This window comes from Salmo salar, chromosome ssa20 (genome assembly GCF_905237065.1).
Source record: "Salmo salar chromosome ssa20, Ssal_v3.1, whole genome shotgun sequence".
NCBI lineage: Eukaryota > Metazoa > Chordata > Actinopteri > Salmoniformes > Salmonidae > Salmo > Salmo salar.
In genome coordinates this window covers 18,624,071-18,638,274 of record NC_059461.1, presented here as the reverse complement: position 1 = coordinate 18,638,274, position 14,204 = coordinate 18,624,071, and the positions used below count along the sequence as shown (strand labels likewise).

The following is a 14,204-nucleotide window of genomic DNA, read 5'->3' as shown; positions in this document are numbered from 1 at the left end:
TTAATTGAAATGCATTGCAGGTGACCGACTACCTTATGAAGCTAGTTGAGAGAATTCCAAGTGTGTGCAAAGCTGTCAAGGCATTTTGATTTAACACTTTTTTTGGTTACTACATGATTCCATATCTGTTATTACATAGTTTTGATGTCTTCACTATTATAATAGAAAATAGTAAAAAATTAAGAAAATACCTTGATTGAGTACGTGTCCAAACTATATATATATATATATATATATATGTGTGTGTACACACACACACACCTATATATGAGTTGAAGTTTACATACGTCAAATACATTTAAACTCAGTTTTTCACAATTCCTGACATTTAATCCTAGTAAAAATTCCCTGTCTTAGGTCAGTTAAGATCATCACTTTTATTTTAAGAATGTGAAATGTCCGAATAACAGTAGAGAATTATTTATTTCAGCTTTTATTTCTTTCATCAAATTCCCAGTCAGTCAGAAGTTTACACACACACACAATTAGTATTTGGTAGCATTGCCTTTAACCTGTTAGGGCTAGGGGGCAGTATTGACACGGCTGGATAAAAAACGTACCCGATTTAATCTGGTTACTACTCCTGCCCAGTAACTAGAATATGCATATAATTATTGGCTTTGGATAGAAAACACTCCAAAGTTTCTAAAACTGTTTGATTGGTGTCTGTGAGTATAACAGAACTCAAATGGCAGGTCAAAACCTGAGAAGATTCTGTACAGGAAGTACCCTGTCTGACCATTTCTTGGCCTTCCTTGTCATCTCTATCCAAAACAAAGGATCTCTGCTGTTACGTGACACTTCCTACGGCTCCAATGGGCTCTCAGAAGGTGGCAAAAAGCTGAATCGTGGCTTTGCAGGCTCTGGCTGAAAAAAAGTAGCGCGTTTGGGTAGTCGCTGGTTACAGTACTGTGAGACTCAGGCGCGTGCCCGCGTCGACCGAATGCTTTGTTTTCTTTCCTCTGTTTACCTAAATGCAGATTCCCGGTCGGAATATTATCGCTTTTTTACGAGAAAAATGGCATAAAAATTGATTTTAAACAGGGGTTGACATGCTTCGAAGTACGGTAATGGAATATTTAGAATTTTTTTGTCACGAATTGCGCCATGCTCGTGACCCTTATTTACACTTCGGATAGCGTCTTGAACGCACGAACAAAACGCCGCTATTTGGATATAACGATGGATTATTTTGGACCAAACCAACATTTGTTATTGAAGTAGAAGTCCTGGGAGTGCATTCTGACGAAGACAACAAAGGTAATCAAACTTTTATAATAGTAAATCGGAGTTTGGTCAGGGCTAAACTTGGTCGGTGTCTAAATGGCTAGCCGTGATGGCTGGGCTATCTACTGAGAATATTGCAAAATGTGCTTTCACCGAAAAGCTATTTTAAAATCGGACACCTCGATTGCACAAAGGAGTTCTGTATCTATAATTCTTAAAATAATTTATGTTTTTTGTGAACGTTTATCGTGAGTAATTTAGTAAAGTCACCGGAGGTTTGTGGGGGGTATGCTAGTTCTGAACGTCACATGCTAATGTAAAAAGTTGGTTTTTGATATAAATATGAACTTGATTGAACAAAACATGCATGTATTGTATAACATAATATCCTAGGTGTGTCATCTGATGAAGATCATCAAAGGTTAGTGCTGCATTTAGCTGTCTTCTGGGTTTTTGTGACATTATATGCTAGCTTGAAAAATGGGTGTCTGATTATTTCTGGCTGGGTACTCTGCTGACATAATCTAATGTTTTGCTTTCGTTGTAAAGCCTTTTTGAAATCGGACAGTGTGGTTAGATTAACGAGAGTCTTGTCTTTAACCTCTCTGGGGCAGGCGGGACGAATTCGTCCCACCTACGTAACAGCCAGTTGAATCCTGTGGCGCGATTTTCAAAACCTTTGAAATGCTATTACTTCAATTTCTCAAACATATGACTATTTTACAGCTATTTAAAGACAAGACTCTCGTTAATCTAACCACACTGTCCGATTTCAAAAAGGCTTTACAACGAAAGCAAAACAGTAGATTATGTCAGCAGAGTACCCAGCCAGAAATAATCAGACACCCATTTTTCAAGCTAGCATATAATGTCACATAAACCCAAACCACAGCTAAATGCAGCACTAACCTTTGATGATCTTCATCAGATGACAACCCTAGGACATTATGTTATACAATACATGCATGTTTTGTTCAATCAAGTTCATATTTATATCAAAAAACAGCTTTTTACATTAGCATGTGACGTTCAGAACTAGCATACCACCCGCAAACTTCCGGGGAATTCACTAACAATTTACTAAATTACTCACGATAAACGTTCACAAAAAGCATAACAATTATTTTAAGAATTATAGATACAGAACTCCTCTATGCACTCGATATGTCCGATTTTAAAATAGCTTTTTGGTGAAAGCACATTTTGCAATATTCTAAGTACATAGCCCAGCCATCACGGGCTAGCTATTTAGACACCCAGCAAGTTTAGCCTTCACCAAAATCAGATTTACTTTAACAAAAATTACCTTTGTTGTCTTCGTCAGAATGCACTCCCAGGACTTCTACTTCAATAACAAATGTTGGTTTGGTCCCAAATAATCCATTGTTATATCCAAATAGCGGCGTTTTGTTCGTGCGTTCTAAACACTATCCGAAATGGTAAATCAGGGTTACGAGCATGGCGCATTTCGTGACAAAAAAATTCTAAATATTCCATTACCGTACTTCGAAGCATGTCAACCGCTGTTTAAAATCAATTTTTATGCAATTTATCTCGTAAAAAAGCGATAATATTCCGACCGGGAATCTGCGTTTCGGTAAATGGAGGAGAAAAAAAAAAAGACGGGGGCGACCAGTGCACGCGCCTAAGCCCACTGTCCCTTGATCGGCCACTTGACAAAGGCGATAATGTGTTTCAGCCTGGGGCTGGAATGACGACATTCAGCTTTTTCCCGGGCTCTGAGAGCCTATGGGAGCCGTGGGAAGTGTCACGTTACCGCAGAGATCCTTTTGTTTTGGAAAGAGATGTCAAAGAAAGCCAATAAATGGTCAGACAGGCCACTTCCTGTAAAGGCATCTCTCAGGTTTTTGCCTGCCATATGAGTTCTGTTATACTCACAGACACCATTTAAACAGTTTTAGAAACTTTAGGGTGTTCTATCCATATCTAATAAGTATATGCATATTCTAGTTACTGGGTAGGAGTAGTAACCAGATTAAATCGGGTACGTTTTTTATCCGGCGGTGTAAATACTGCCCCCTAGCCCTAAGAGGTTAAACAACAAATGTTGTTTTGTTCCAAATAATCCATAGTTATATCCAAATACCTCCATTTTGTTTGTGCGTTCAGGTCACTATCCGAAGGGTAACGCACGAGCGCATTTCGTGACACAAAATTTCGAAATATTCCATTACCGTACTTAAAAGCATGTCAAACGCTATTTAAAATCAATTTTTATGCTATTTTTCTCGTAAAATAGCGATAATATTCCAACCGGGCAACGTTGTATTCATTCAAAGAGAGAAAGAAAAAATGTGAGTTCTCGTGACTGCGCATGTCCAGTCTCACTGTCCCCAGGCTGACCACTTACAAACTCTGCTCCTATACTTTGCCCAGAGACAGCAGACACCCCATTCCACTTTCTGGCGGCTTTAGAGAGCCAATGGAAGCCTTAGAAAGTGTCACGTAACAGCTCAGATGCTGTAATTTCGATAGAGATGCAACAGAAGGACAACAAATTGTCAGACAGGGCACTTCCTGCATGGAATCATCTCAGGTTTTTGCCTGCCATATGAGTTCTGTTATACTCACAGACATCATTCAAACAGTTTTAGAAACTTTAGAGTGTTTTCTATCCAAATCTACTAATTATTTGCATATTCTAGTTTCTGGACAGGAGTAGTAACCAGATTAACAAAAACTTTAATTTTATTCTTTTCTAAACCTCTTAAACTTAAAAAAAAAATTTTATTAATAACACAAAAAACGTTCACCAAAGCATATTTTAAGAATTATAGATACAGAACTCCTCTATGCACTCGATATGTCCGATTTTAAAATAGCTTTTTGGTGAAAGCACATTTTGCAATATTCTAAGTACATAGCCCAGGCATCACGGGCTAGCTATTTAGACACCCGGCAAGTTTAGCACTCACCAATATCAGATTTACTATTATAAAAGTTTGATTACCTTTTGTTGTCTTCGTCAGAATGCACTCCCATGACTGCTACTTCAATAACAAATGTTGGTTTGGTCCAAAATAATCCATCGTTATATCCGAATAGCGGCGTTTTGTTCGTGCGTCCCAGACACTATCTGAAATGGTAAATCAGGGTCGCGCACATGGCGCAATTCGTGACAAAAAAAATCTAAATATTCCATTACCGTACTTCGAAGCATGTCAACCGCTGTTTAAAATCCATTTTTATGCCATTTTTCTCGTAAAAAAGCTATAATATTCCGACCGGGAATGTCCATTTAGCTAAACAGAGGAAAGTAAACAAAGCTTTCGGTCGACGCGGGCACGAGCCTGAGTCTCACAGTACTGTAACCAGCCACTACCCAAACGCGCTACTTTTTTTCAGCCAGAGCCTGCAAAGCCACGATTCAGCTTTTTACCGCCTTCTGAGACCCTATGGCAGCCGTAGGAAGTGTCACGGGACAGCTAAGATCCTCACTCTTCAATAAACGGAGACAAGAAGAACGACACCTTGTCAGACAGGCCACTTCCTGCATGAAACCTTCTCAGTTTTTTGCCTGTCAAATGAGTTCTGTTATACTCACAGACACCATTCAAACAGTTTTAGAAACTTTAGGGTGTTTTCTATCCATATGTAATAAGTATATGCATATTCTAGTTACTGGGTAGGAGTGGTAACCAGATTAAATCGGCCCCTAACAGGTTAAATCGGATACGTTTTTTATCCGGCCGTGAAAATACTGCCCCCTATCCCAAAGAAGTTAAAAAGAGGACTTCCAAGAAGCCCGTTTTTCAGACTGCCCCCTTTAACTTCTCAGGGCTACGAGGGACGCTACCGTCCCACCTGCGGGACACACTATTCAACAGCCAGTGAAATAGCATGGCGCGAAATACAAAACAGCAAAAATCTCATTTCATTTTCTCAAACAATCAACTATTTTACACCAATTTAAAGATAAGACTCTCTTTAATCTAACCACATTGTCCGATATCAAAAAGGCAATACGGCGAAAGCATAAAATTAGATTATGTTAGGACATAAACTTCACAAGAAAAACCACACAGCCATTTTCCAAGCAAGGACATGCATCACAAAAAACCAAAAGTACAGCTAAAATATTCACTAACCTTTTGATTTTCGTCAGATGGCACTCATAGGACTTCATGTTATACAATACATATATGTTTTGCTCGATAAAGTTCATATTTATATCCAAAAACAGCATTTTACATTGGCGCGTGATGTTCAAAAAATGTATTCCAACCAAAACTTCCGGTGAATATGCACATCAATTTACAAAATTACTCATCAAAAACATTGATAAAATTTACAACAGTTTACAACAGTTATTGAAAGAATTATAGATACTCTACTCCTTGACGCAACCGCTTTGTCAGATTTCAAAATAACTTTACGGAGAAAGCACATTGTTCAATATTCTGAGTACATACCTCAGCCATCGAAGCAAGCTATACAGCTACCCGCCAAGTTCTGGCATCAACATACCTCTGAATTAGTATTATAAATATTCTCCTACCTTTGCTGATCTTTGTCAGAATGCACTCCGAGGACTCCTACTTCCACAATAAATGTTTGTTTTGTTCGAAATACTCCATATTTATGTCCAAATACCTCCGTTTTGTTCGTGCGTTCAAATCACTATCCAAAGGCATAACGCGCGAGCGCAGGACCAGAGACAAAAAGTCAAATAGTTCCATTACCGTTCGTAGAAACATGTCAAACGTTGTTTACAATCAATCCTTAGGGTATTTTTAACGTAAAACATCGATAATATTCCAACCGGACAATAGCGTATTCATTCAAGAAGAAAAAGAAGGAAGGGCGCTCTGGCGGGCTCGCGCATCACCAAGCCCTTTGTCCTCAGGCAGTCCACTCATTGACTGAGCTACTATTCTCTGCCCAGTAACAGGAGAAGGATGGAAAAACTTTCGGAAGGCTGTTGACAGCCAATGGAAGCCTTAGGAAGTGCAACGTGACCCCACAGACACTGTAGTTTCGATAGGGATTCAAAAGAACTACAATTCTGATTTCCACACTTCCTGGTTGGATTTGTCTCAGGTTTTTGCCTGCCATATGAGTTCTGTTATACTCACAGACATCATTCAAACAGTTTTAGAAACTTCAGAGTGTTTTCTATCCAAATCTACTAATAATATGCAAATATTTGACTTTGGGCACGCTTTTCATCCGAAAATGAAAATACTGCCCCCTAAATGGATATTCCACTCCACAGAGGACTATCTAGAAAAAGCAGTGGAGATGCCCAAAAGGTTTCTAGGAAGAGGCAACTCTCCACAATGTGTGGATGAAGCTCTTAATTTGGCATTGGGGAAAACATGAGATGAACTGCTACAAAAAAAGACCAACTAGAGCTAAAGAACATTCTGTGACGTTCACCACCACATATACTTTGAACTCGCGCAAAGTGGGAGATGCTGTCAACACTGGCATGTTTTATTAACTGCTCCAGCTTTGCATGCTGAATTTAAGAACCCACCATTTATGCAATATAGATAGGAGAGGTCGTAATTTACGCTACAGATTGATCCCTGCCAACTGCTAGCCACAAAAGAATGAGCCAGGCTCTTTTACACCTATAAATGCAAAGGCTGCGCACAGTGCGACAATATGATGAAGTGTGAATATTCCTAACTAATGCCACCACTTCGGCCTGCTCTGACGTGTTTTATTGCACTGTACCCGATGATTTATGACAACTTAATTGATAGGATGTATTTATTTTCCCTCGACTCCAATCCCATTCGATGCATTGAACGGAGCAGTGTGGGTGGAGCAGTGTCTACATAAGGGTGCACATTTAAAAACTCCAACTAAAGCTCTGATGAAGGCCTCGGGGCCGATATGTAAAGCTTAATAAAGTGCAAGGATACTAGCATGAGCAGTGTGCGGGTTTCTTCTTTTTTTCTTATGCCTTGAAATGATAAGAATTGAATCATTATTGCTACGTTCTTGTGAATTCTTTGTCTAATTACCATAGCGACGTCTATATAGATGGCTCTGGCAACACCTAGCTGACAGCATTTTAGCATCATGTAATCTAATTTTAATCTGTTCATATACAGAATATGACACCTAGTGCTCGCTTGTCAGACATTGTTTTTTCTAAGGCATTTGTGAGAATTTGATAGCAATATAGAGTGGTGGAGCGGCTTTGCATTTGGACAATTAATAGACACTGTAATAAATAAAACCTAATAAAAACATCTGTCTCATCCAGGACCAGAGTCTAGTCAGACCGGTGTGACACAACCAATCAGAACTACAGTAGGACTTTATACAAATAAAACTTTTACCAGACGGGCCTGCCATCAATCACTTTGAACTGGACTGTGTGTTTACAGGCAGTTGCAACAGTGCGACTTTAGATCATTAGAACGCGTTCGCCTAAAGCCACAAAAAACGCCTGACTGGATTTCTGCAAGTATGTAAATACCACAGGAGTCCGCTTACATTTGGGAACTTTACCTTCTTATTGATCAAACAACCATGAAAAGGTAGGTTCTCTCCTTCAGTTATGCACATCAACAAGATCAACAACGAATGCTAGCCAGAGCAAGATAATCTAAAATCTAACGAAGGAACATTAGATAAAACCTGTCAAACTTTTTCAGCTAGTTGGCCATCAAAATTGGACTGATAAATGATGGGGAATTGTAGCCTTCCAGTGCATGCATGCTAGGTCCAAGAGGCTTCTAAACAGCTTCTACCGCTAAGCCATAAGACTCCTGAACATCTAATCAAATGACTACCCAGACTATTTGCACCGCTGCTACTCTCTGTTGTTATCTAAGCATAGTCACTTTAATAACTCTACCTACATGTACATATTACCTCAATTACCTCGACTAACTGGTTCCTCCGCACATTGACTCTGTACTGGTACCCCCTGTATATAGTCTCACTATTGTTATTTTACTGCTGCTCTTTTAATTACTTGTTACTTTTATTTCTTATTCATATATTTTTTAACTGCATTGTTGGTTAGGGGCTCGTAAGTAAACATTTCACTGTACGGTTGTATTCACCTGTTGTATTTGGTGCATGTGACTAATACAAAATTGAAAAGGCACTCGCACATTAGAGCAATCTTATTACAGGTGCATGGCAACAGTTGAAACAGGATGAAGGAAAAAGGAAACCGCACACTGCTCTTGACAGTATCACTGATATTTAATAAGCTTACGTATCGGCCTCACGGCCTTCGTCAGAGCTTTTGTGAATTCTCTGGAAACAGCACCTCTATGTAGACCTAGCACCACCCACATCCGTTCCACGCATGGAAAGGGGTTGGAGGCAAAGGAAAAATAAATAAGTGCTACCAAACATAACAATATGCATTTCACAAACACTACAAAAGTGTATAAATAAGACGCATTAAACACGTCCATAAAACCACAATGAGGACATAGCAAGTTTTCATTAATCATTGGGTACATCATACAAAAAACATCAGAGTAATCTTAAATAGGCACATAATTCATGTTCAAATTCACAACATAACATACATAGGCATTTCATCATTAAGTCCTTTGGGAAATAATGTCTAGAGGGTGAAAATCCAAAAACATTCTCTTTTGCTCAGAGTATTATTAATATCACCTCCCCTGTCTGATATCTTGACTTTCTCTATGCCACAAAATCTAAAGGTAGAAATGTCATGTTTTAGGTCATTTTAAAATGTACTGCGACTGGTAAATCCCTGTCGTTTCGCCTGATTGAACTTTTATGTTCACTAATTCTCTGTTTGAGAGAGCGGGAGGTCTTACCGACATAGCAGAGCCCACATGGACATTTAATAATGTAAATAACATGGGTGGTGGTACACGTAATGATATAATTTCCTTGAAACCGTTTTCCTGTGTGGGGGTGGCAGAAATATTCACACTTCATCATATTGTTGCACTGTGCGCATCCTCTGCATTTATAGCTACCATTTGGAAAAGGGCGTAAAAGAGCCTGGTTGATTTTCTTTCGTGGCTGGCAATTGGCATAAACCAATTTATCGCGTAAAGTGTGACCTCTCCTATAAGTGGTGGATTTTTAAATTCAGCCGGCAAAGCTGGGTCCGATGATAAAATATATATTTTTTGTAACAATTCATCTCGTGTTTTTCCCAATGCCAAATTAATAGCTTCATCCACACATTGTGGCAAATAGCCTCTTCCTTTGCCTCCAACCCCTTTCCATGCGTGGAACGGATGTGGGTGGGGCTAGGTCTATATAGAGGTGCTGTTTTCAGAAAATTCACAAAAGCTCTGACGAAGGCCGTTAGGCCGATACGTATTCTTATTAAATATCAGTGATACAATCAAAAGCAGTGAGCGGTTTCCTTTTTCCTTCATCGTGCATGTGACCTAATACAATTAGATTTGATTTGATGTGGTTTTGAGAAAGACCAATTCTGCTTCTGTCTGCTTTACATAGCATGGTTGTGGGCAACCACCTCTTGTAGTTGGGGGAAATTATAACATGTTTGTCATTCAGGTCTTGTACCACTGATGGACTACAAGTGCAAGCTTAAGTAAGTAGCCTACTCGAAAGTAGATTTTATGACTTTTCATCATGATCACAAGTTCCATTGTGTAGAGATATTGTAACCTTAATCTCACAATTGTTTTCAGTTATGTATGCTTGAATTAGCTTTACATTCTTATATTTTAGTAATTTAGTAGACACATTTATCCAGAGCGACTTACAGTAGTGAGTACATACATTTTAATGCTTTAGTGTCTACCTCCGGTTGGACATTAATTGAATGTTCACTTTCAAATATAATATTTATACTTTAAATCAGGGAGTTCTATTTTTTGCCATCATTAAAAGCTATTTTGTGACAAAGTCAATGTCCTTGTGGTAGGTGACTCGTGGTGAGATCTTGTCTCTCCTCAGTTCCAAGTTTTACATCCTGTTCAGTGGCTTTTCAGTTCTACTGTCTGACTACACTAAACACCAATTTACAAGAATTGACAAGGATGTAGCACACAATGGGTTCATTATTTTTAACTAAATATGTACATTTTCTTTGGTCTCACTAGCAATTTGTTCCTTTTTCAAGGTGAATGTTTATGTCCTGCATCCCCCTACATCCCATCCCAAGATGAAGAGCATAATGCTGCCTCTGGACAACATTACAGCCAACAGCAGTGTCTGTACAGTGGAACCCCAGCATATCTCCATCGCTGTTTTCCTCCTCCTGGTCTTCCTGGTTGGTTTCTTCCTCAACAGTTTCAGTCTGTGGGTCTTCTGCTGCCATATACCACAGTGGAGCTCTGGTGCCGTCTTGCAGTTTCATTTGGCTGTCAGTGATGCTATCATCACACCAGTTGCACCATTTATGGCAACATACTTTGTCATGGGTAGCCACTGGCCCTTTGGAGCTTTTCTGTGCAAGTTGAAGATTGCCCTGCTGATCATTCACTTCTATGGCAGTATCCTGTTCCTCACACTCATCAGCATTCATCGATATGTGGCAGTGGTCCAGTTTAAACAAGGCTCCTGCATGAAACGAAAGGCGTTTGTTCAGAAGCTGTGTGCTGGAGTCTGGCTGCTTTTGCTGGCTAAGGGGATTGCCTGTTTCTACTTTAACACCAGCCAAGTGGGAAGCAGCACACAATGTCTTAGCATTCATCAGCAAGATTACATTCAGACTTACTTTGCCATCAACTTCGTTTTGCTCACCCTTGGGTTCCTAATGCCTTTCTCAGTGGCAGTGACGTGCTATGTTCAGATAGCAAGATCAGTGTCTCGTATCAATATCAACACGTTTAAGGGCCGTAGTATTAAGGCCAAGTCCCGTAAAATGGTGGCCATGTGTCTGGTGATATTTGGACTGTGCTTCATGCCTTTGAATGTGATACGCACTGTGGCTGTCGTGTTAAAGAAGTACTATCCAGAACAATGCATCCTTCTGCAGGTGGAGACCTCATACTATTTTTGCTGGATTTTGGCTGGAGCAAACTGCTGTCTGGACCCATTGGTTTACTGTTTTGGATCACACAATTTTGTCAAGGCTATTCATAGGTCTCTCAGAAAATTTGATGTCTAGTTCAAAGAAGACCCTGCCACAAATGACCAGATCAGCTACAATGCTGCTATTGATTCTCCCTCCATTGTATTAGAACACAAGGAAAACATGTCCACACCCATCATTTGAACACATCTTCAATAAGAAACCTCATAGTAGTCTCATCACATTTGCTCAGTGTCTTCATCATCCTGAGAAAGTATAGTTTTATTATCTATAACATAAATAGTATTCATAGAATTGACATGGGACATGTGAGGGAAAAAAGTATGTCCCTGAGAGTGATCATGAATGTATTCTTTATTGATGTGTAATAATGATTAGATACTGTAATTGTAAAGCAAAACCTATAAACATGCTCTGTTTTAAACTAATCAAAGTGTATATCATATGCATGTTAAAGGGAATACCTTTTCCACTGCCTTCATTTGAAAAAGTACATTGTACTCTTTCTGTTAAATTTTGTTATTACGATGCCCCTCCTTTTTCGGGTGGTGCTCGGCGGTCGACGTCACCGGTCTTCTAGCCGTCATTGATCCATTTTCCATTGGTTTTGTCTTGTCTTCCTACACACCTGGTTCCAATCCCATTAATTACATGCTGTGTATTTAACCCTCTGTTTCCCCTCATGTCCTTGTTGGAGATTGTTTGTGGTTATGTGTTCGTGAAATTTTTGTATAGGTGTGCGACGGGTATGTTTACCCATGTTTATTTTATGTACCTTGTTTTCTTGGAGTTTGTTTTTATAATATTAAACTACTCCAGTTACACCAAGTTGGTTTCTCCTGCGCCTGACTTCCCTGCCACCTACACACATGACAATGACACACTCAGACATAATTTCCAAAGAAGAATTTGTGTTTAGTGAATCCTCTAGATAAAAATCATTAGGGATGACCAGGGATGTTCTCTTGATGAGTGTGTGAATTGGACCATTTTCCTGTCCTGCTAAGCATTCAAAATGTAATGAGTACTTTTGGGTGTCAGGGAATGGAGGGTATGGAGTAAAAATACATAATTTTCTTTAGAAATGTAGTGAAATAAAAGTCAAAGTAATCGAACATATAAATAGTAAAGGAAAGTACACATACCCACAAAAAACTATTATACTTTACATCACTGAAGTCCAGATGTACTTGTTAAAAAATAATACAAATATTAGTATTTTGGGGATTTGTGAACTGGATAATCTTAGACAATTTTACCAATGTTATATAACAATTGTTGAAAAGCAGAGGTGAATTGGAGGGCAAGAGAATGTGGCAACACAGGAAAGGTAAAATGTGATATCTGTTGACATCACTCTACGAAGTGTTGCAAAATACATTGACATTTTTTTTCAATACATGGAAATGAGAAACATCAATATGATAATTCCCGTCCTAAGTATTACTCTTCATATATTTTCCTTCTAAGGTGTTTTAAGCATTAGTCTATTTCCACTCTACATCAATCACTTCTCAACGTGACAGCATAGTGTCAACCTCCATGATCCTCCAGTCCCTGACCACTATCCCAACTGACAACCATCCAACGGCAGTCAGACTTTCATGGTGAGTCAGTCATATACCGTAAGTTTATCAATATAACAGCAATATCATTGAATGTATCTCATTCTACATACAGCATGCAGAGTTCTCTCACTTCCATATTCATATCTCGTTGATAATTGTCTGCATGCGCGTCATATTGGGTCAACTTTTAACTGTTAAACACATTTTTTTTGGGTTGTTTTTTCCCCTATTGTGTATGAATTATATTTTATAATATAATTATTGTTTGTGTGATATTTTGCTTTCATTTTAAGAATAGATTTTAAAAATCCCTGGCAAATGTACATAGTTGTCATCTCACGAAATCACTAAAGGGGAAAGTGTTGACTATCCATACAGTAGGCATATCAGACACCCTAACTTGTATTTTAGAGGCACGTCTGTCCTGTAAAATATTTGACTGAGTCAGTTTGATGTATGGAAATAACATTGAGGTCAGCAGCAGGCGCTCACCTCGTGCACAGGCAGCAGCAGGCCAGCAGCAATTTCAACAAATTGCAAATCATTGTTGGCTGACTGCAGCAGCAGTAGTATGCGTTTGACGAGACAAACCCAATGAATGTAGTTGGTCACAAATGTTTGATCTTGAACAGAACTTACAACATCAATCAACATGTCTCAATCAAAATTGTACAACCAGAAGTACAGAAAAGAGTGTGAGTCTGTACCTGAATTTAAAGGGTGGCTGAAGCCAATAATTGGGGATGATTGTCTGGCATACTGTGCGTACTGCAAATCAGATATGCCTGCAAAAATGTATGACATCAAAATACATTGTGTTACAGCAAAGCATATAAGTAAATCAAAACCGTACAAACCCCACAACACAGTCTACATTACCACAGTTGGTTAAAAAAGTGGATAACTTCAAAAGCGCAGAAGCTACTATGGCAATGGCCACTGCAGAGCATTGTTCGCTGCTAGCATGCAACCATTTAGGTATGGCTTGCAGAGCTGCCTTTTCAGATTCTGTGGCAGCAACAAACTTCCAAATGCACCGCACCAAGTGCACAGAAATAATTAGGGGAGTACTGGCTCCTTATTTTCTCAAAGGGTAACATCAGATTTGGGGGGATGAGAAGTTCAGTCTCCTTTTGGATGAGTCCACTGATGTCAGTGTCTCAAAATACCTGGGTGTGGTGATTCGGTATTTCAGTGCTAAAAAATAACCGTTGTGTCCACATTTCTTGGGCTGGTTGAATTGGAGGGGGGCAATGCCAGATCAATAGCAAAGGCGGTAGTTGAGTTTCTTGAGAAGTGTAACCTTAAAAAAGAGAATCTTCAGGGTATTGGCACTGATAATGCGTCCGTGATGACTGGGGTGCACAGCGGGGTGCACAAGATTTTAAAGGAAGAATGTGCATTGCCCAATTTGG

At 39.2% G+C, this 14,204-nt stretch overlaps 1 protein-coding gene across 1 annotated transcript; it reads left to right on the top strand.

Annotated features, from left to right (window-relative positions):
- Positions 1 to 9,504: 9,504 nt before the first annotated feature.
- On the top strand, positions 9,505 to 12,049 carry LOC106580006 (P2Y purinoceptor 2-like). Its single transcript, XM_014160538.2, has 2 exons — positions 9,505 to 9,772; positions 10,307 to 12,049. The coding sequence occupies exon 2, from the start codon at positions 10,349 to 10,351 to the stop codon at positions 11,294 to 11,296; it is 948 nt and encodes a 315-aa protein (XP_014016013.1). The 5' UTR covers positions 9,505 to 9,772; positions 10,307 to 10,348; the 3' UTR covers positions 11,297 to 12,049.
- Positions 12,050 to 14,204: the final 2,155 nt, after the last annotated feature.